Genomic DNA, 24462 nt, shown 5'->3' with positions numbered 1-24462 from the left:
TAATTTCTATTTTCAGGTTTTAAAAGGTTCAATAGTTTAAGTAAACAGAAAGTCACATAAAAAAAAATGGCATTAACTAATTCCTGGGATTTGACAATTGCATCTGGAGGTGCAGAGACATGGTTTTGTTTTGTTTTTAATTACAGGTAGCACAAAGTAATGAACCTTTGCACAACTGCAAAGTAATAAACATAAAAAGTAAAAATAAATTAAACGAAAAGAGCTCGAGGATAAAAATAATGGGATCTGTTGACAAAGGTTGTTTTAAATGTGTCAAATAACTTTGATCATATAAAACACATTAAGGTTCTTTGGTGTGTTTGATCAAAGATTAACATCTATCTGGTTTGGTGCAATTTAAATTCTAGTGAATTTTCCTGCTTAATTTGTCGCCTGTTGCACTTCAGTGCGACTCAGACAGCCAAATGAATGCAGCTTCAAAATGGGGTTCAATCCCATTAAGTCTCTGCTGCTGTGACAGGATAGCAGGCCAGACAGAGGACTGTGTGTGTTTACAGAAAGAAACCTCTCTTTTATGTAAAAACAGCTTATTATTATATTATTATTTTATAGTTTATACAGGATCATTTGGATGGTCTCTCACACACACACACACACACACACACACACACACACACACACACACACACACACACACACACACACACGTTTGAGCTGAAGTGTGTTGTACTAGAGACATTATAAGAGGGGGAGAAGGCACTCATAGAATCCTGGAAAAGTGGAAATTAAAGGGAGAACTCTTTAATGGACGAATCTGTATCCAAAGAGCCAATCAGCAGCTGAACTAAGAAAACTTAAGACCAATCATTTTGTTGCACTGAGGTATGCACACTAATGAAGTTAGTCATATGTTTTAAAGGCATTTGTACTTGTTCTTATACTGAAGCTAAGGTCAAGTGTACTTTTTCTTTCTTGTTTTATTGTATCCATAAAGTGAGAGACACTGATCGTTCCAGCACTGAATGAAGCTTTCGTGTTCTGAAATTGTGACTAATTCTGTACGTGTAAGAGTTAAGTCCTGGTGACCACTGACATTACAGATATGGGTTTGCCCAAAGGTGTTACCAAGATGGGTGCAGAGTTGCAAGGCTTACTTTCAGAAGGACTCTGGTTATACCAAAACCCCTCACCCTCTTATCCAGATGTTCCTTTTATAACGGTAGTAAAAGACTAACTGTGCATTAAAATATGCATATAATATGCATTTTAAAAGACTTTGATTTATAATTAGTTCACACACTACAGCTGTGAAAGCCATCTAATATTGTTTTTGTTTAAAGCCCATCATTATTAGGTATCATTGGTTTTAAAACATATTCCATCTTTATCCAAAAATCCATCCAAACATGAGACTGAAGTCATTCCTTCTCTTTGTGACAAATACAATTCACAGGGGAAAAAAATCAATACCAACAATGCCTTGCAGCCTTTTCACACATCATCAACCTTCAAAGTATTTTTTTCCAGTGTTTTCTTGTTTGCCATTTTTGATAGAATACCTTTTTTTTTTTTTTTTTTTTTTTTAAAGGGGGGGGAACACCCACTCACTGACATTTTTTTCTTTCACAAGCCATTTAATTTTTTTCTATAAGATCCACTGAGGGCTATAATAGCTTAATTAATTAAATTAGATTAAATTTTATTTATATAGTGCCAAATCATAAACAGTCACCTCAAGGCGCTTTATATTGTAAAGTAAAGACCCTGCAACAATTAGGGTCTTTAGACAAAAGACTAACCTCTCTATTGGAATGATTGGAATTGCTTCTCTGTATCTAGGCATAGTATTTCAGTTGTTAATGATGATGGTGATGATGATGGTGCTTCTTATTGCAGTCTTTCAAAATCCTCTCCGTTGTTTGTCTGACAGTTCACTGCAGACCACAGACAAAAACTGGAAATTTGTTAAGATGTACTGTAGTGTTCTCTTTTAAAATCAGAATCTGTTGCTGTTTTAGTATTCAACAAAACATTCAAAAGCAAGGACTCACATTACTGGAGATAAATGCAATAAAAATGCAATAAAGGTCTGAAGTGGTGCAGCATGTTAGACCACCCTAGTAAAGCAGCTGCTGCACAGCCGTAGCCTTCCAAATCTGATACTGATGGGATTTGCCAAAAGAAAAAAAAAAAGAGCAAAAAAATATCTTAACCTCAAGGTAACGTGTGCTATAAAAATAAATCTACACACATTCCGTATAGCAACTTCAAACTATTCTCGATCCCTTGATGAGGGAAAATGACAGCAGAATGTCAATGGATGTTAACTATAAATTCATAAAGATTCACTTGCTAAACATTACAGTGAAATCAAGAAGATGTATCTAATCACCAGCGTAGCAACAAGTCTGAACTGACATTCAGAGATAATTTTGTATTGCTTATGGTTATAAGTATTTTCAACTGATGGAAGAAGCCTCTTCAGCCAAACAATTTAATTCAGTTAATTTAATTGAATGTTGTTTAGCACATGTTAACATGCAGCTCAATCCACAGCAGTGGCTAGCTGGGCAGCTAATGTACAGAGGAACAGGAACAGGAGGAAACTAATGGCAAAGCAAAAAGGAACTTGGAGGTATTTCACTCTGGCTATCACTAATAGTTTTCTGGCTATCACAAATAGTTTTTGGTTTTTTTGCTTTTTTGTTTTGTTTTGTTTTGGGGTTTGTTTGTTTTTTTTTTTTGGGGGGGGGGGGTTGTATGTCTGCAGTAGTTTTTAATTTAACCACAAAATGTGAGTTGACAAGACTAAAAGGCTCCAGTGTCATTATGTCCAGTAACACTTGGTGGGAAGCTAAAATAAAATAACGTGTTATGTTTCTGTATGTAACTAGCTTGACTGCAAATAAGTGCAGCATGTAGTAGTCTGTGACTCTCAAACTGATCTAAAATCTAAATATTTATTTTTGAAAATTATTTTAAAAATCGGTGATTAATGTCAACCTATTGTTTGCTTTTTTATTTTTAGTTTGATTTGACCCCATTGTCATTTACTTCACAAATAAATACCAGTTCAGTAAATATATATACTTGGATGTGTTTGTTACACTATAAGATTCACAAAGCAAAGGCTGTTGTTGTTTTATACATGAAAGAATGATTCGTATTTCTTCCTCATAGTGAGGATTAGAACTTATTGATTTAACAGAAGGAGTGGCTTGGTGCTCAGTATCGGCAGATACCTTAAGCCAAATTATCAAGACTGGAACTAGAAAAAGTTGGATCAGTGCCTCTTTAGCAATAAGCCAAATCAGTGTAGAGAACAGTACCTCAGAATCCTAATCATTCCATGTCATCACTGCAACCTCGTCCCCACAAACTCTGTACTCTGGTTTTTCTTCAACAAAAGCAGTGTCATATTCAACATCTACATTTGTTTTCTGTACAGTCTCCATGATTCATCCAAACATGCTATGGGCATGTTACAGTCACTCTAACGTGAACAGGTGAACAGACAGAAGGGACCAACCAAAAGGAACTGTCAGTCGACTATTTCGTCTTACTTTTAATGCAAAAAAGATGCTGTATGGAGAATTATTTTGTATTTCTTGAGTTGCTTCCTTCATATATTTTATTTGCCTCATGGGCCAGTTCAAATTGTCTACTATAAAAGAATCTGTATCCCAGTTTACTGTTTATTTACAAAGCATAATGTATGTTTCTGGAGCGCCACTGACTGTGCTACACAGGGCATTGTTCTAAACCTAAGCATTCCTATTTAAACCCTCCATTAAAAATGTAGGCGAAAGGTAATAAAACATGCTGTGCTACAAACCCACTGTTCACTGAGCAGCAGGAAAGTAAGGGCAAAAGGACCTCCCTGGATTCAACCCGGCCTTGAAAAACGAGGGAGGGTGAAATGATTCAATCCTGCCTGATGGGCAGTGGACATACAAAGGACTGGTCATTCTGTTGGAATTACTCTCTGGCCATGAATAAATGAGTATCTCTGGTTCAGAAATGGAAAATGGGCCTGCATAATGTACAAATGCATGTTTCTGAAAACAGTACAAGCTTGTCAGCTATTATAAATGCGCTTGAACGTGCAGTTTTGCATGTTCAAGCCTATACAATAGTGCTTATAAGGGTCTTCACAACTTTGCTCTTTAACCTTACCACTGCAGTGCACCTCCACACCAAAATGCTATACAAACGCTCTCTGCTGGAAGGACACACATGAAACCACTGATTCATATTACATATTCAGTCTCACCTCATTTAAGCCATGTTCTCTGTAGAGTCACTGTAGCTGTATTTTATATTTTAATGTGATTGTATTTAAGTGCTGCAGAGAAGGAATTGACTGGTTATAGTAAACTGGTTATAATAATAGTAAATTAAATGATTTAAAAAATATTCAAAATCTATTTAAAACATGTATATAATCATTAAAATTTGCACCTAATTAACTAGTTTCACTTACTCAGTCCAGACCAAACATCTCAGTCTCTGTATATTTTTTTTATTAAACACATGTTAAGAGTTTGTTATAACTATTTGGTGCTTTCTGGTAAACCAAATGGAGTGCAGGTGTGGAGCAGCAGGTGTAGAGTCCTATTGACCTCAAGGTGATATAGTCGAACAGTGGAAGGAATACTTTCAAATTTTCAGATTCAGATTCATGAAAATGAATCAAATGACAAATGGATTTGAAGCTGTTAGTGTGCATTTTCTTGTATTGGTTCACAAATTAATAATGGTGTCTCAATTGAATTTTTAAGTGTTAACGTTTGGGTTAATGTTTAAGAATTATTTAACTGTATCTTCCCTTTCTGTGTTTTTCAGTACCATTAGCAGACTGAGTAAGCCACAGACTCAGTGACACAACCTTATTATATACAGATCACATCTTACCACTCAAAAATGAATCAGTATGAATATAATAGGCAATAAGAAGTGCTTTCCTTAAGCTGTTTAATAGTCTTTATTTGGAAAGTGTTTCCATTTTGTAAAGTATTGAAGAAAGGATAATGACTGTTTAGAACCCATTTTACATTTGATTCATTTTGATGGGGTGAAAGAATTTCAGTGTTATACGTTACATATTGATAGTCCATCCATTTTTTTGCCTCTTATCCAGGTTTGGGTTGCTTGGGCAGCAATCTAAGTGGAGACACCCAGACCTCCCTCTCCACAGCCACCTCCTCCAAATAATCTGGGGGACCCCCAAGGCATTCCCAAATCAGCCAAGAGATATGATCTCAGCATCAAATCACAATTTTTTTGCGTTCCCTTCCTAATCAAACAGAGTAGCCCACTGTTGGCCCTGTTGCCACTCAGATAACACTACTTCTTTCAGCTGCTCCCTTTCTGCATCACCACAGCAGATCACCTGCCTTCATTTCATCCTGTCATTAGCATCATCCTCTTTTATACCAACCCCCTGCATGTCCTCCTACACTACATCCATGAATCTTTCCTGTCTTTCTCTTCTCCACCTGCCTGGTAGCGCCATATTCAACATCAAAGATAAGGCATTATAAAAAATAATTAATAATTGATAGAATCTACGTATTTTCATACTTTTTTAGTCATGTGACAAGTGAAAAGTTAAAAAAAAAATGACACCAGCATGGAAGGTCTCATGGAAAGTGAGATGCAATAGTGTGAGAGAAGTGTAAAGAAAATTACAATGTGAAGAAACAGAAAGAAACCAAAAAAGAAAGCAATGGTTTTTTGACAATATAATGCATAAATAAGAACAAATCGAAACATTAAAATTTATCAACAACATTTAAACCATTAAAAATAGAACTAAATGAGAAGAAACTAAGAAAATTGTGGAAAAAAATTAAAGAGCTATTAATTACACTTGCATATGTTAATTAAAGATAGCAAGTACTGGTAAAAAAGTCCTCGATCAACCATTAATGGTCTGACCAATACACAGCACCCCAGTTGCTAGGCAATACTGCTACAATTCTGGCAAGCCATTCAAAACTAATTTACCTGCAGCATATCCAGGAAGGCATAGTGAAAGATCTATTTGTATGTTTATGATGCTAACAGTGCAGATAGTGTTTTTTTTAGTTACTGATTTATTTATATGGAGAACGACAACTCAGGTGCATCCTGTTTTGCATCTATCAGCTGTACTTTTGCACAATGCAGAAGTAGATGGCTAATTCTTGCTAATTACATTTAATAGAAAAAAATCCAGTGGAGCATCCAATTAAAACAGGGCCTGGGAAATAGCTTTTAACCTCCCACTGAGCTGTGTGCTTGTGTGCGTGTGTGTGTGTGTGTGTGTGTGTGTGTGTGTGTGTGTGTGTGTGTGGTCTGGGTGTGTGCTCAAGGATCCTCATGTCAAGCATGAGGGAAGTCATAAATAATAGCAGGAATAAATTCGAGAACGTGAGGAGAATTCATGTACGTGAATGTCTGAGCTTAATTTGTGCACACATAAAAATGAATGCACAATTTAAAACCCACAAATCAAAATTAAACATATTAGAGTGCACACAACAACATCTATTTTGAAAGTGAAGCTAGTCCCTCATCAAATAATCAAAAGGAAGCAGTAGAAAAAGGCATCAGTGATAAAACAGAGATAAATACAAAGAGAAGCGCATACAGCACAAGACCATAAAGTTATCGTGATAAATTTAACGTAAAAAAAAAAAAAATCCTAATCACAATTTAAAAATTTATTTTCCGTAAATACAGTAAAAAAGTAAATATATCCATCCTCATCTACACAACCACCTTTTACATATGGACAAATGTATGCCTTCACCAACCAATCAAGTTTCGCTTATTTTTTTTTCCACTAAAGCAGGGGGAAGAAATATGGTCTTTGCATCAGCGGACCAAAAGAGCAAAAATAACCTATCAGCATATTGTTAACTACTAACCTGCTAACCATAGGTTTTTTTCAGACAACATTTACACCTGCACCATCGAGAGCATCATGCGTGGGAGCATCACCACCTGGATGGGAAACTGCACCAAGCAGGACTTCATGGCCCTAAAAAGGGTGGTTCGTTCAGCTGAACGGACCATCAGAACCACCCTCCCCAACCTGCAGGACATTTACGCCAAGCAGTGCAGGCTGAGGGCCATGAAGATCCTAAAACAGCCCAGCCACCCCGGACACTCTCTCTTCTCCCTGCTCCCATCAGGCCGGCGTTACCGCTGCCTGAGGGCTAAGACTGAAAGGTTGAAGAAGAGTTTTTACCCACAAGCCATCCGTCTGCTCAACTCTGAGCCCTAACTGGACCATTATTGCACAGTGTAAATATCATAATTTAAAAAGTGTGTATAGGTATAGTATATAGAGTATAGTGTATAGTGTGAATTACTTTTTTTATTTTTATTCTTCTTATTTATATGTGTGTGTATATAAGGTTGCAGGTACAAAATACATTTCACTGTGCATTGTACTGTGTATAACTGTGCATGTGACAAATAAACACTATCTTATCTTATCTTATCTTAGGTGAAGAATATAAAGATGTACATTAAGGAGAGATGGTATAAGAGATGGACATAGCTTCAAGGTCTGAAAATTAAGCTAATGCATTAGTACCTTACACCAGCATTCTTTTTAATGGCCATCACGAAGTGACTCCTCTGGTTGCAATGGTCCTTGGCTCCCTTTCTTGATGACTTTATGGGCTCAATCACTAGTTTCAGGTCATACTGAATAGTCCATTTTGTAAATTATGGTCATTTTAAGAGTCAGATAGAAGGATTATCCAGGATATGCTCATGCTCACTCGTGATTGAGAAGTTATCCAATAAGCATGTGGTTTCAAAGTCAGATGCACCCCTCACTTGTTACATTGTTCATTATCAAAAAATGTGCCACTCAAAGATTTATAATGGGATTTCACAAACAGCGTCATCACAGTGGCTACATCCCCTGTCTATACTCTTAAATATCAAATTTAATGTGAATTGTTTTTAAATGAGTATGTGTTTTGCTATTAAAAAAAAGGAATTTTTGACATGTGATCTTTGTAATTTCTTACTATAATGCATGAAATCTCTATCTGTCCAACCAAATTTAGTACATCTTAGGTCCCTGAAAGTTCCTATCCACACTATATTGCCAAAAGTATTCACTCACCCATCCAAATCATTGAATTCAGGTGTTGCAATCATTTCCATGGCCACAGGTGTAAAAACCCAAGCACTTAGGCATGCAGACTGCCTCTACAAATATTTGTGAAAGAATGGGTCACTCTCAGGAACTCAGTTAATTCCAGTGTCATACCATGATAGGACGCCACCTGTGCGCCAAGTCTAGTCATGAAATTGCCTACTAAATATTCCACGGTCAACTAGTTTGGTGTGGAAAAACTTGACTGGCCTGCACAAAGTCCTGACCTCAACCCAACACAACACCTTATGAATAAGAGTGGAGTCTGCTAACCTGGTCTTCCCGTCCAACATCACTGACCTCACATGTGCTTCTGGAAGAACTCCTAAACCTTGTGGAAAGCCTTCCCAGAAGAGTTGAAGTTGTTAAAGCTGCAAATGGTGGGCTGACATCATGTTAATTGGATTAAGAATGGGATGTCACTCAAGTTCATGCACATGAAGAGACAAATATTTTGGCAATGTAGTGTAAGCAACCACCACCAGTGCACCTACAACAAAAATAAGGCATAGTATCATTTTAATTTGATAGTAACATCTAATTTACATCCAAAAACCTTGAATTGTACATCATATGATGCCATCATATTGCATAGCAACCACAGACCTAACAACAGTGGAGCACGGGCTTGTGCTAATGTGCATAAAATCTGACTTTTTTTTGGACATTTTTATGTTTTTTGAATTGTTGATTTTACTTAACAACCAGGAATCAAAACCCAGACCTAAAAACAATGTTTGTGATATTAATATTTTATGTATTATTTTTTTCTTCATTTTTAGAGGGAAATGACATTTCAATAATGAACATGAATTCCTTAAGCTGTATTTTTATTTCTATATGAGAATTTTCTTGAAGACCCGCTAATTTGCATATCCCACATGTCAGCTCACTCTAATAAACACAAACACAAACACACACTCACAAACAGAAACACACACACATTCAGGATATAAACTGTGGATGCTAGCCACTCATACAGGAAGCACCTGTCAGCTGGTGTTGTGGGACAGCCAAGGGCTTGTTTGTTTGTTTCTCCCCCTTCTCACTCACTTTCTATGTGAGCTTGTGTGTGTGTGTGTGTGTGTGTGTGTGTGTGTGTGTGTGTGTGTGTGTGCACCTCTGTTCACTCTACATCCCTTCACCTCACCTGCTGTTCCTTCCTTCAGTCATCTCACCTCTCTTTCTGTCTTACTTCATGCAAACCATCATACTGCCATCCATTAGATCTCTCACGCTTTCTTTGCACCTGTGACTGAAAAACAGACTCACTCAGTCTTTCTATGCCTTCCTGCTCATTATAGCCCCAAGGCAGCCACTTCATCACTGAGAAAAGGCAGAGATAAGCTACAAGAGTACACCTGTGCCTGGTATGAATGCCAAATCCAGTGTCAGTGACAGCCAATTCCAGGCCAAATAATGGAATCAGCAAACCTCAGCTTCAGACAAATCAGCCTGACAGCTTTATCTCTCCCTCCCAATTTCAAAGCACGTTACAAACCTCATTATCAAATGAGAAAAGCAATCAGTAAAAGAAAGAGTAAAATGTTCACCGTCCCCCCACTGCTCACGAGGGATTAAGTTTACTAAGCTCATTTACAGGTGGAACAGGTGGGAGTGAATAAGAAACATGTTTTTATTTCCCCAGCAAAGTACTGCTGATTCTTTTTGACAAAAAAAATGTAAAAATGTAAATACACAATGTGCATATTAACCTCATAAAGCGCGCATGTTTGTGTATCTATATCTATCCAAACGTGTGTGTATATATATATATATATATATATATATATATATATATATATATATATATATATAACAAAAATTGTTAAACAAACCAAATATGTTTTATAATAATAATGCATTAGTCTTACATAGCGCTTTTCTAGACACCCAAAGACGCTTTACAATTTCATGCACTATTCATTCACACCTTAATCATACTTGGTGGTGGTAAGCTACTAATGTAGCCACAGCTGCCCTGGAGCAGTTTGACAGAGGCGTGGCTGCCAATTTGCACCTACAGCCCCTCTGACCACCACCAAACACACAACCACATTCACATTAAGGCAATGTGGGTTAAGTGTCTTGCCCAGGGACACAATGACAGCATGCGCTCAGACGGGGACTCAGATAAGAAGAACTCCGCTGAACATTTTGTTTCTTCCTGTCACAGTATCTCCCACCGCCGTCGTGATCATCGAGCCTCCGCTGCTCCGGGGCGCTGAAACTCTGTCCTGTCCTGGTTTAAATGCTGCGGTCAAGCGGGGAGGACGCATTCAGGAAGTCGGTCACAAAGCGAAGAATGTGAAAAGAGAAAGGATGTGCTCCACGGAAAACAACCCGGAGCTGCAGCCGACATCTTCCGACCCAGCTCTCCTCCTGGAGCTGAAGACCAGGCGTCCTCCGTCCTTGGTGGAGCGGGCTGGATGTGAGACCTGGAGTGTTGACTTCTCCCCGGACGGAGCTTGGTTCGCCTGGTCCATGGGACACGGGATCGTCTGGGTCGTCGCCTGGCCCCTCGACTCCGAAGAAAGTCAAAATGGAGAGACTGACCGAGGAGACAAAAGCTTCAGTTGTGGTCACCCAGTGTGGGGGCTCGCCTTCGGACCCAGGCCTCCGAAGTCAGGCGCAGTAGCACGTGCGGCTAATGCACGCTCACAAGGGAAAAACAGCCTGCTTCTGGCCACGGGATTGGAGAACGGGGTGATCAAAATCTGGAATGTTCTAACAGGCAGTGCTGTTTTTGATCTCCATGGCCATGAGGGGGTTGTGAGAGACCTGGTGTTCCCTCAGAACGGCACGCTCACCCTCATATCGTCTTCTCGGGACAAGACGCTGAGGATATGGGACCTGGCTCACAAAGGGAAGAAGGTGCAGGTGCTTTATGGCCATAAAGACTGGATTCGTTCCTGCTGCATCTCATCTGACTGCAGCATGATTGCATCTGTCGGCAGATTTGACAGGATGGTGTGTCTGTGGAGTCTACGGTCATATACGTTCATCAGGAACCTGACGGGGGGGGCCCACAAGACGGTGTACCTCCTGTCTTCCGGCGACTTCTCTCCTGATGGGGCAATTCTCGCCACCGCAGCCTTCAGCAGCTCCAGTTGGTGGATCGACCTCTGGGACCCGTACACAGCCGAGAAGCTGGCCACTCTGGCTGACTACTTTGAAGATTACGGGCAAAACCAAATATCAGCAATACAATTCTCTCCAAACGGTCTGCACCTGACGATTGTGACCGACGACAGAGCTCTTAGGATTTGGGAGCTGGGGGAGAGAGGGATGGTGATGGAGACGAAAAGAGACAGAGAAACCTTGCAACCCTCCAGTTGCAAGGTGAGCACCTGCCCACTGCGCCACTATTTTAGATTCTTCAAAGTAGATACATATTGTTTAGATGACAGCTTTGAACAGCTTGGCATTTTCTCAGTCAGTTTTATGAGGTAGTCACCTGGAATGGCTTTCAGTTAGCAGCTGTCAGCTCGTCAAGAGTTAATAACTTGAATTTTTGCCCTCTTAATGTGTTTGAGGCCATCAGTTGTGTTGGGAAGAGGTAGAGTTGGTATACAGTGAATAGCCCAATTTGATTAAGAACTACTCAACTAAATAAAGAAAAACGACAGTCTATCATTCCTTTAAGAAATGAAGGACAGCCAATCTGAAAAATTTCAAGAACTTTGAAAGTTTCCTCAAGTGCAGTCACAAAGACCATCAAACGTTATGATGAAACTCTCTCTAATCAAGACCACCCCATGAAAGGAAGACCAAGAGTTCCCTCTGTTGCACAGGAAAAGTTCATCAGAGTTACCAGCCTCAGAAACCGCAAGTTAACAACACCCCAGATAAGAGCCCACCTAAATGCTTCACAGAGTTCAAGTAGCACACACATCTCGACATCAACTATTCAGAGAAGACTGCGTGAATCTGGACTTTATGGTCCAATTGCTGCAAAGAAGCCACTTCTAAGGAAGAACAACAAGAGGAAGAGAATAGCTTGGGCCAAGGAACACAAGGAATGGACATTAGACCAGTGGGAATCTGTCCTTTGGTCTGATGAGTCCAAATTTGTCTTTGTAAGATGCAGAAAAGGTGAGCGGATGGTTCCTACATGTGTAGTTCCCACTATGACGTATGGAGGAGGAAGTGTGATGGTATGGGGTGTGTCAAAGCAGCCAACAAGTGCTCAGCACTTCTGGGAACTCCTTCAAGACTGTTGGAAAACCATTTCTTTATGAAGCTATAATCAAAACAAAAGCAGTCTACTTTGAAGAATCTAAAACATATTTTGGTATATTTAACACTTTTATGTTTACTACATGATTCCTTATGTGTTCCTTCATAGTCTGGATGACTTCAGTATTAATTTACAATGTAGGGACAAAATAAATAAAGACATTGAACGAGAAGGTGTGTCCAGACTTTTGACTGGTACTGTATACAAGTCTAATAATCCAAACTATCACCTAGGATGTTTCCTATGAGGGTAGGGTCTGGCATTTATTAAAAAGGGGTATAATTCCCTGACAAAACTAGCTCTTCATACTCTTAGTTTGTATCTAGTAATTAATTGGATTAACAACAAATTTTAAATAAATGCATTCCTGATAAACCCATACATATCTTACAAATAGAATTAAAAATAAAGAGTCCACAAAAAGTGATCAGGAAAAAGAGGTTGGCTGACTACACTGCAAAAACCAGGCAAACTGTTTCCATGTTGAGCTTTAAGTGTGAAATTTTCTCTCAAGTATTTAAACGAATTGTAAAGAAGTGAACTTTATGAAACTTTTTCTGAAATCCAGACTTAACTTAAGCCACATAAAAGTTATTAAATTTAAAATAGTAATATCAAATAAAAAATGTTCCATTTCAAGTTCAATATTTAAAAAGCCCACCTACTCTTTCTCCCTCACTGAGATATGAAGAAAAAATGTCTCATATAAAAAATTTGCTGGAAAAATCAGTTCTCACTGTATGACTAGAGTGCTGTGAAAAAGCACTTGCCCCCTCCCTGATTTCTCAATTTTTTCCATATCTTTCACACTTACATATTTCAGATAATCAAAAAAAAAATTTTTCAATATTAGACAAAGATAACCCGAGTAAATAAAATGCTGTTTTTAAGTGATAATTTCATTTATTTTTGGACAAAAGCTATCCAAACCTACCTGGTCCGATGTGAAAAAGTAATTGCCCCTCAAATCTAATAACTAGTTGTGCCACTCTTGGCAGCAAGAACTCCAGTCAAGCATTTGTGATAACTGGCAACTGATAACTGAGTCTTTCAGATCACTGTGGAGGAATGTTGGCCCACTCTTCTTTGCAGAATTGTTTTAATTCACCCACATTGAGGGGGTTTACAGTATGAACAGGCTATTTAAGGTCATGCCAAAGCATCTCAATCTGAAAGACTGGACTTTGAGTAGGCCCCTACAAAACCTTTGTTTTATCTTTTTGAGCCATTCAGAGGTGGACTTGTGGGGGTATTTTGGATCATTGTCCTGCTGCACAACGCAAGTGTGCTTGAGCTTCAGGGCACTAACCAATGGCTGGACATTCTCCTTTAGAATTTTCCTCGTAGAGAGTAAAATTCATGGTTCCAACAATTATGCCAAGCCGTCCAGGTCCTGAAGCAGCAAAGTAGCCCCAGATCATCACACTACCACCACCATGTTTAACTGTTGGTATGATGTATTTTTTATGAAATGCTGTTTGTTTTATGCCAGCTGTAATAAACTCTCAGTCCACAGAATATTTTAGGGATCATCCATAAGTTTTTTGGCAAATGTGAGATGAGCCTTTGTGCTTTTGTGTTCTTTTTAGTCAGCAGTGGTTTTCTCCTTGGAACTCTCCCATTTTTGCCGTGTCACTTTCTTATTGCTGAATCATGAATGCTGACCTTAACTGAGACTAGTGAGGCCTGTGGTTCTGTAGACATTGTTCTGGTGAACGAATCACTGATGCGCTCTTAGAGTAATTTTGGTAGGCTGGCCACTACTGGGTAGATTCACCACTATACCAGGTTTTCTCCATTTGTGGATAGCGGCTTTCACTATGGTTCACTGAAGTCCCAAAGCCTTAAAAATGGCTCTGTAACCCTTTCCAGGCTGATAAATGTCAATGGCATTGTTTTTCATCTGTTTTTGGCTTTCTTTAGATCAAGGCGTGATATATTGCTTTTTAAGGTATTTTAGACTACTTCACTTTGTCAGACAGGTTCTATTTAAGCGATTTCTTGATTCAACTGGTCTGGCAGTAACCAGGCCTGGGTGTGGCTAGTGAAATTTAACCCAGCTTTCTAAAAACTATATAATTTAATGGGGTAAGATGTAATGTGACAAATATGCAAAAAACAAACCAAAACAAAAAACAAACAAGTAATTAGAAAGGGGACAGAATCTTTTTCACACCACGGTATGTGCCAATGGTTTCAAGTTAAATGTCACACTTTTACAAGTCTTTTACTGGACATAAACTTTGCAAAGCTGAAAGCCACAAAGACACATAAACACATCTTAAAGTGACATTTACTTTCAACACAATAAAAATATCCCCTCTTTAAAATTTTAAGAAATGTTGCAGTCTGTATAATGAAGAAGAGACATCCAACAATCGGCGCATGTTTTTGAGAGGAGAGGGACTTTAAAGTAAATATTAAAACAGAGCTGAGCGTAATAGCAGTTTTTATTTTGACTCATTAGGATTAATAGAATGATGCTGAGATAAGCAGCACTCAGATTGTAGGTCAAGCCTACTTTAGCTAATGTGAAATAATGACAGCGGGAGTTCCTTCCTGAGCTCTATTTATTAGTAAGTATTCATGACAGAAAGGGTGTGTGTGAGTGTGTGTGTGTGTGTGTGTGCGTGCGTGCGTGCGTGTGTGTGTAAAGTAAGTGTGTGTTCACTATGTAATTATAGCTTTAGTAAACCCCAGGCTTAGTGTGACTATTGACCTCTGATTTGTTGGGTGGATACATAATAACGATGTGTGTGTGTGTGTGTGTGTGTGTGTGTGTGTGTGTGTGTGTGTGTGTGTGTGTGTGTGTGTGTGTGTGTGTGTGTGTGTGTGTGTGTGAGCGAATTAAGGTGCCCTGTGTGCAAATTGTTCCACATACATATCAAATATTCTTCCACCCATTCCCAAAGTTATTCATTTAACCGTGTGTGAGTCTTACCAAGTCTTACCAAGTCCAGACGGTTTACATTCCCATGGTGCATTTACAGGGCAACCCGGTTTCCTAAAAAAAATTGCACTACTGGTTCTAAACAGGTATGTAAGTCAGAAGGCTGGGACCCAGGGGGCTGTGTTCTCATCTGATCATCTCTTCACTTAGTTTCATAGTTCTGTTTTTTAACTTTAAGTTCAGATTTGCTTTGCCAGACAATACTGTAGTCACACTATGAAAAACAGTGGTTTGAGACCACGGCATGACCAAAATTACTGCAACCCCATTCAATGAACTTGCGATCATGTTGCCTTTGAAACAGTTGCCCCAAAAATTGGGGACCAGATCTCTGGCCACATGCAGTCAGTTAGCATCTTTAAGCTGACTCTGGTGAGTCAAAGTGGCGACAAAATGGTAATAAAACTGAGTCAGTCTACTACCATTTTGAATGGGTTCAAGTTGGCAATTACAGTACATGAAATCTGTTGCATGTAATTGCCAACTTGACAGCAATTGACTTTGATAAATCAGTGGAAATTACAAATCTGTGGCCATCTATTGCAAGCTGATTGCCATCTACATAGACAAAAATTTACATTAAACAGTAATTCATTAGGTGTCAGAGTCCAGCCAGTACCTCATAGATTTAAAACAGAAATTCCTTCACAAATAGTGATATAGTTGTGCAGGATGGAGATTTAGCTGCAAAATGACATAGCAACTTGCTTTTATGTAGGAATACAACCACAATACAACCAGTTGCCAACTGGTTCAAGCTGAGTTGCCCATAGCAAAAAGACGTGTTGTAGACAAGTTGTGCGCATCAGTGCAGACCAACTCAGACTGATTAAAGTGTTGGCCATTTATAAATTAGATTGCATACATTTCCAAACCTTTACCAGTCGTTCTGAAAGTGATTGCAGTTCGTCTGGGTCAGACCACAATTGTTTGGTGACAGATTGCCTCCCACCAGGCGACCTGTGCAATCACTGCGACTACTTGTAATCACTCTGCGACAACAAAAAAGTTGGGCAACCAACAATTTGTTCTAGTCACAAGGAGGCTGCCACTCTGTTTTAACTCTACTGTGACTGAGTCACAAGGGACCAAAACTACTTGATTAGGTTGAGGAGAAAAATCTATTAAAATGGACCCCATTCCTTTCCTTTTCCTGAGTTTCATGGTGGCAAGCCCTGCTCTTTTTTCTAACACATTCTTTTTGATTGCCTGAAAAGAAGTTACAGCAGGAAATCTAGAAAACAAATGCAAATAAAGGTTTTAAATATCTGTGGTGCTAAGTGTGTTTCTGCAGAAGTGAGCTCACATGTCTGACTGCATGAATCTCAGTTAATAGCTCCACTGTGAGACTATAATGTTGAAATACTATATTGTAAATTATTGACATTAATCCCATTTTATGTTACTGGCTGACTCAGAAAAACAAAATTATGGTTACACTTGCTCTTCTGCTAACTGGAGATGCATTTATTTACAGAATATAAAATAGTACTCTACACAGTTTTAAGCTCTCATCAAGATCTCATCTAACTATATACAATATATATATATATATATCCCTTTCATGCATAGTGGTCACTACAGTGGACGGCTGTTCAAAGCTGTTCTTTTGTATATGCCTGTGTTTTGTTGTTATAGTTGCATATCAGTCAACGCAGTGGATGCTTGTGCATCATCCCATACACTGCTACTGACTGGCCAGTCATGGGGAGTTGCTTTTTTTTATTTTTATTTGTTATTTGAAAGAATTAACAGAATCAGGATTAGTGAATATTAGCAGTAGTGACAGTCGATCTGAGGATGCAATATCATTTTCTGTTATTGGGAGCCCAGGGAAGCCTGGGCTTCTCTGCTTAGGCTCCTGCCCCCGCAAACCGGCCCCGGATAAGCGGAAGAGAATGGATGGATGGATGGATGGATGGATGGTGTGTTAAATACACATTTTTCTGGTTGAAAAGTCAAATGCATGGTGTCCAGCTGAGTAGACATATTTGTAACTCCATGAAAAATAGGTTCATAAACAAAATTTTAATTGCATTTTTTTTCTTGCCTAAAGAGAAATAAAAACATTCAGAAAACAAAAATCTTGACTAAGGTTCTCATAATTCATGCATGAAAGGGATATATACACTGCTCAAAAAAATAAAGGGAACACTTAAACAACACAATATAACTCCAAGTAAATCAAACTTCTGTGAAATCAAACTGTCCACTTAGGAAGCAACACTGATTCACGATCAATTTCACATGCTGTTGTGCAAATGGAATAGACAACAGGTGGAAATTATTGGCAATTAGCAAGACACACTCAATAAAGGAGTGGTTCTGCAGGTGGGGACCACAGACCACTTCTCAGTACCTGTGCTTTCTGGCTGATGTTTCGGTCACTTTTGAATGATGGTGGTGCTATCACACTCGTGGTAGCATGAGACGGACTCTACAACCCACACAAGTGGCTCAGGTAGTGCAGCTCATCCAGGATGGCACATCAATGCGAGCTGTGGCAAGAAGGTTTGCTGTGTCTGTCAGCGTAGTGTCCAGAGGCTGGAGGCGCTACCAGGAGACAGGCCAGTACACCAGGAGACGTGGAGGAGGCCAAAGGAGGGCAACAACCCAGCAGCAGGACCGCTACCTCTGCCTTTGTGCAAGGAGGAACAGGAGGAGCACTGCCAGAGCCCTGCAAAATGACCTCCAGCAGACCACAATTGTGTATGTGTGTGCACAAACGGTTAGAAACCGACTCCATAAGGATGGTATGAGGGCCCAACGTCCACAGATGGGGGTTGTGCTCACAGCCCAACACCATGCAGGATGCTTGGCATTTGCCAGAGAACACCAGGATTGGCAAATTCGCCATTGGTGCCCTGTGCTCTTCACAGATGAAAGCAGGTTCACACTGAGCACATGTGACAGACGTGACAGAGTCTGGAGACACCGTGGAGCGCGATCTGCTGCCTGCAACATCCTTCAGCATGACCGGTTTGGCAGTGGGTCAGTAATGGTGTGGGGTGGCATTTCTTTGGAGGGCCACAAAGCCCTCCATGTGCTTGCCAGAGGTAGCATTAGGTACCGAGATGAGATCCTCAGACCCCTTGTGAGACCCTATGCTGGTGCGGTTGGCCCTGGGTTCCTCCTAATGCAGGACAATGCTAGACCTCATGTGGCTGGAGTGTGTCAGCAGTTTCTGCAAGATGAAGGCATTGAAGCTATGGACTGGCCCGCCCGTTCCTCATACCTGAATCCGTTTGAGCACATCTGGGACATCATGTCTCGGTCCATCCACCAACGTCACGTTGCACCACAGACTGTCCAGGAGTTGGCGGATGCTTTAGTCCAGGTCTGGGAGGAGATCCCTCACGAGACCATCCGCCACCTCATCAGGAGCATGCCCAGGTGTTGTAGGGAGGTCATACAGGCACGTGGAGGCCACACACAATACTGAGCCTCATTTTGACTTGTTTAAGGACATTACATCAAAGTTGGATCAGCCTGTAGTGTGTTTTTGCACTTTAATTTTGTGTGTGACTCCAAATCCAGGCCTCCATTGGTTAAAAAATTTGATTTCCATTGATGATTTTTGTGTGATTTTGTTGTCAGCACATTCAACTTTGTACAGAACAAAGTATTCAATGAGAATATTTCATTCATTCAGATCTAGGATGTGTCATTTGAGTGTTCCCTTTATTTTTTTGAGCAGTGTATATAAAAATCCATCCATCTTTCTGCTTATGTAATTCAGGGTTTCAGGTGGATAAAAAAAAAACAAAGAAAACAAGGAAACATTTGCGACCTGATCTGGCAAAATTATTCAGAAGTTGGAAGGCTAATTTTTAGGCCAATAACATATGAATCAGTGTGCTGTATTGCGGATCATTTCCAGGTTCACAAGATGCTCTTAGCAACAAGGGAGAGGTTGCTTACATGTTTTGAATGCTCTTATAGGCTACCAGTGATGTCAATTTTCATTTAGCTCTCCCTTGTTGCTAAGAACAACCTGTGAACCTGGAAATGACCTGCAACACAACGCACTGATTCATATGTTCCTGGCAGGGTTATTATAGTTAACGAAAACGAACGAAATAACGAAAACTGAAATTGAAAAAACATTGTCGTTAACTGAAATAAATAAAAACTAAAATTAAAAGGAAGAAACGACAACTAACTAAAACTGAATTGTGAGTTTACAAAACTAACTAAAACTAACTGAAATTATAGATATTGTTATTTTTTCAAAAGTCTTGTGGATTGATATGAAATAATTTTTTTCCTCTCTCCGAGTTTAAGCTCGGAACGCCGTCGGGCAAATGGGTGCGCATGTGCGTGCGTGCGCACACTGCGCTGCTCCTCAGAGAGTCCAATGTGGAGTGTTTTTTTTTTTTTTTTTTACTATGATAGCACAGATAGCAGCAAGTGTCTTGTTGTGGATGATGTTGTGGATGATGAAAAATGTACGGAACACTTCTTAGTCAGTATGTCTGTGTAGATTCTCAGTCATCCAGGTCATAGTAGTCTCTGGAGCTTGAAAAAGGCGACTGGACTTCTTTTTGTTTCTTGAAGACGTTTCACCTCTCATCCGAAAGGCTTCTTCAGTTCTCAACCAAATGGTGGAGAGACCCAGGTATTTAAACCCCTGTGGGCGTAGTCCCCTGGAGGTGGTTATGACCCTCTATTGATCATGTGCGTGAACACATGTGCCCAGGTGTGAAGGGGGCGTGGGTCATATTTAATCAGTGGTTTCAGTTGAAACCAATTTAGGACTCCGCTCCATTGTTTCCTGTGGCCGATTGAGGTCACTGGAACAAAGGTGTGAATGGGGGTTGAGACGTCTGGGAAGGGAGCTCAGGACAGCACTGTAAGCGGGGGAAAGTTGGTGACGTAATCCACCTCCTCTGTTCAATGATGGTTGTTCACAGTGGACATATGTGTTCACGCACATGATCAATAGAGGGTCATAACCACCTCCAGGGGACTACGCCCACAGGGGTTTAAATACCTGGGTCTCTCCACCATTTGGTTGAGAACTGAAGAAGCCTTTCGGATGAGAGGTGAAACGTCTTCAAGAAACAAAAAGAAGTCCAGTTGCCTTTTTCAAGCTCCAGAGACTTCTTAGTCAGGAAAAAAAACACCAACATTAAAGTAGACCTGAGAAGCGCACACAAGGCAGCTACGGAAACCGCTCTCATCCTACAAGGCAACCTGGCCTGCACCTCCAGAGAAACGTGACTACTCGTCGGGTCAACGCAGCCACAACGTTGTGTTTAGTTCTTGTGCGTTTCCGGCTACTTTATCAGTCAGATAATAACAATCAGGACTAATAATCAAAGCATCAATATAAGGACTCACAAATGTCAGCAAATTCCTGGAGGGAGCTGCTGAAACTATGGGAATGGACGTGAAGGAATGAAGAAAGTGAAAAAACAGGGACAAATATGTTTGCACCCTAAAAACTGAGCACAAAGAGCAAGGACCAAAAAACCCCCAGCACACAACCACAAGGTAATTAACACACACAATCCAGCTATACATGCATGAATGCTGACATGAGGTCGGACACTTCCGTAGGCTACATAGGCCGCAAAGACCCTGCAAGTCTAATCAGCGAGCATCTAACCAAGCTAGCTCCAAAACAGAAGCAGCATCAGGTGGTGAGAACATCAGGATGCAGCTGGATTTGAGCTTTGACTCCTTCAAGGAGTTTGTTTTTGTCAAACACCACATGTAGCTGTTATTAATCTGCTGCACTGAGGCTGAACTTTATTGGGAGTTTATTGTAGAATTTATCGAGTTTTGGAGTTCATATTGTTAGCAGTTTCTTCCTGTTGATGTTCATGTGTGTCTTTAATATTACACACATTTAGCATGTAGTTCTGCTGTCTGTGAACACTTGGTTGCTGAATATATTTCTTTAAAGGGTATCTTTAAAGGGTACCTGATTAAGTATGAAAATACTAAAACTAATACTGAAACTAACTAAAACTAACTAAAACTAAGCATAAAACCAAAAATAAAAACTAATAAAAATGAGCAAAACCACCCTGAAAACTAATTAAAACTAACTGAATTAGAGAAAAAAAGTAAAAACTAACTAAAACTAAACTATAATGTAAAATCCAAAACTATTATAACCCTGGTTCCTGGCCTAAGAATAAGCTCTTCTGACTTCCGACTAATTTTGCCAGATTGAGTTGCATATATTATCAGAAAGCGTGACTTAAAAAGAGGAACACTTTTAAAAGCAGAACAATCAAACCTCAAACTCACTTACACAGAAACTTTTTATTTAAAATCAGATTAAACAGATCCATGTAAATGTCTACTTCACATTTGCTCATGCCATTTGTGTTTCAACAAGACATCAGCCTGGTATATGCCGACTCCTTCCTATTTAGAGTTAGCTTGCTTGGCTACAAGACAAAGGCAGACTGGATAAAGTAGAATCAGCACACTGCTGCATCAGTTCCCATGGTTTCACCTGCCATAACCAGAGAGGAGGCGTCACAGACAAACGCAACTAAACACAGGGAATTTTTTTAAATGTCACATTTTTGTTAAAGGCAACTGTGAAATGTCTCACAAGATAGCCACAGGTAGGTAGCCACACGATGTTCAAAGTCATCACCAACAGCTTGACAAAAGTCCATTTGTTTTCCCATTAATGCCTTAAAAATACTATTAACATTGTCAATACACATACACTTATTCACCCAGGGTCCAAGCACATTGAAATTAATATGCATGTGTGGAGTGGCTACACTGACCTATCAGAAAAATCTGTGAAAGTGTGTCTCTTTCTAATGTACCTGAGTGTGTGTATGTTCTGGTAATAATGGCCTTGTGGGGACATGAATATGTTTATACAATCATGTCATGGGGACCTCCTGAAGTATGGGGACAAAAAAAAATAGGTCCCCATATAGTAAACTCTGTTAAACTCTATTAAGCACTGTTCCATCAGAAAGTTTATGAAACCAAATGGAGAGAATATGTGATTTATTTCTCTCCTTTCCTGTGCTCCTAATTGTGTGTGTGTGTGTGTGTGTGTGTGTGTGTGTGTGTGTGTGTGTGTGTGTGTGTGTGTGTGTGTGTGTGTGTGTGTGTGTCTGTGTGAAGTATACTACATCATGCATGTGCACAGAAGAGACGCTTAAAGAAAAAGATACTGTTGCTCGACCTGAGCTGATAAAAGCTTATTATGTTATCAGTGCAACAGAACAGAAAAAACTGAGTGAAGAGGAGGAGTACTCTGTGGCATTATTACTCACCAAGGCCAGGCGGGTTTTCAGGACAGGGTGGCAGTGGTTTTGGAGATGGTGTCTGAGTGTTCTCCGGCTGCATACTTGGTACCAGCTGTTCCCCTGTAGCTAGGTAGCTGGCTAAAGTTGTGTTGGGCCTGGAGAGGTTGTAATAGTAATAATGATGTCCACTCCCTGCCCCACTAATATTATTCCTGGATCCGTTGCGGCCATTGTTGAAGCGGCTGAAGAGGTCAAAGCGCTGCGAGTAAACATCAAAGTACAGGATCATCATGATAAGGAAATGGAGCAGGCAGAGCAGCAGCACACCTTTACAGATGCGCTCCAGAGTCCGGCCCAGCATCAGCCGGGTCATGGCAGAGGAATATGACCGTCCTGCGACGGCCAGCCACGACAATGCCGGCGTGGTGAGGTTAGGGGTATGCGCTCATCCCGGATATGTGAGTACTATCAGGTTACTGTTAGATCTCTGAGGAGGACGTGGTTAGTTCATACTCAACTGTCTGACTTCAGAAGGGGTCGTGGGGTCATTGATGAAAAGGGGCAGGGTACAGCATCACCTACACCTGCTTTTACTAAAATATGATTTGCCAGCTTGGTTCTGGCATGTCCTGAGAGTCCCTGCATGACAAAAGTAATCAATGCAATGGTTAGTATTTATCACAGGAGTCCTTGATCCTACAGTGGTGAATGTGGATAAGATCAATTTAAACTAAAACATAAGGTGACTTTGTGAACATGCTCATAGTGTGGTAATGTGTTTAGCTGGTCATCACCAAAGTGTCAGGCTATAGCTGCAGCCAGAATTAAAAGGCAGTCCAATCAACTCAGTGGCTCGTGCTTTGTAACTGCTGATGTCAGTGATGACATAGACGTTCATCAGTGTAAAGAAGAGGGTCAGCTGACATGTGTATTGGGTTGATCTCTTCTCATGGGTCAGTCAGACTTGGTTTATTGGATGGCGAATACAGTCCTCGTTAGTCTTGCAGCATTAAAACTGGAAAGCCTCAGTCACCTGAAAGATAAAAGTTAAATATAAGATAAGAAAGAAATACTTTCGGGTGAAGCCAAATCATTCCTAAGTTAATTTTAATCACACTAATAAATGCATTTTTTTTTTCATTAAAATGGGTGCTATGTGCTGTTAAATAGTGTTGTTTTTGGCTGCTTATTTAAACAGCAGCAGGTGACATGCCATTAATTATAGCTGCACATTTTGACTCAGTACAGTGACTTGCTGCACCATTTGCTGTATAAAATCAAACAGAGCGTCATCGATCTTCCACTGGCATTTTCAGTATTCTGTGACCTTGTCTTTATTTGTTAAAAGGACTGAAATAAATTTAAGAGTTCTCTACCCAGCAGAGAAAGATGTACACATGAGGATTTGGCAAAAACAGAATCAACAATAAAAGCATCTAGAGATGCAAACAAATACCAAGCCTTGACTGGGGCAGTTCAGCCAAATTGACATGCCAAGTCAATTTTCCAGTCAAGTGGTTTAAAAAGCATTTATGATAGAATGAGAAGGCAAGTGGGAATACACAATGCAATGAACATGTGAGCAAAAGGAGCGAAAGAGGGAGCACTTAGAGCATTCCCACAGGCGAATCTCAGTGAAGGTTTATAGCTTTTTCAATCAATAAGAGAAAGGGAGGAGATGAGGTTGAAGATGATGATAAAAAACCATGAAAAACATCAGACTTTCTGATGAAAAGAAAAAGAATTAGAGGGAAGCACAGAGGCAGGAATAGATATCTATATACAAATGCTGGTATTCTGAATGTGATATGTTGGATGAATGTCAGCTCTTAATTTCTCGAGCTGTTTTCTCTGGGAAAGTTCACAAATCTCGTAAACACTAGACTTTCAGAGAAGGTTTTGCATTAAAAAA

The 24462-nt window shown here is 39.9% G+C and overlaps 1 protein-coding gene and 1 pseudogene across 1 annotated transcript in view; one reads left to right on the top strand and one right to left on the bottom strand.

Moving 5' to 3' along the window:
• b4galt2 (UDP-Gal:betaGlcNAc beta 1,4- galactosyltransferase, polypeptide 2) overlaps window positions 1-23132 on the bottom strand; it is a 203640-nt gene extending 180508 nt beyond the window's left edge. Inside the window, exon 1 of the mRNA XM_030752923.1 lies at window positions 22578-23132. Within this exon, the coding sequence (XP_030608783.1) occupies window positions 22578-22923 (346 nt within the window). The 5' untranslated portion in view covers window positions 22924-23132. The remainder of the gene's footprint in view (window positions 1-22577) is intronic.
• LOC115795520 (WD repeat and SOCS box-containing protein 2 pseudogene) lies at window positions 10344-12886 on the top strand (annotated as a pseudogene).
• Window positions 23133-24462: the final 1330 nt, after the last annotated feature.

Source organism: Archocentrus centrarchus, chromosome 17 (genome assembly GCF_007364275.1).
Source record: "Archocentrus centrarchus isolate MPI-CPG fArcCen1 chromosome 17, fArcCen1, whole genome shotgun sequence".
Taxonomy (NCBI): domain Eukaryota; kingdom Metazoa; phylum Chordata; class Actinopteri; order Cichliformes; family Cichlidae; genus Archocentrus; species Archocentrus centrarchus.
The sequence above is the reverse complement of the archived record's forward strand: the minus strand, read 5'-3'. Positions and strand labels throughout refer to the sequence as shown.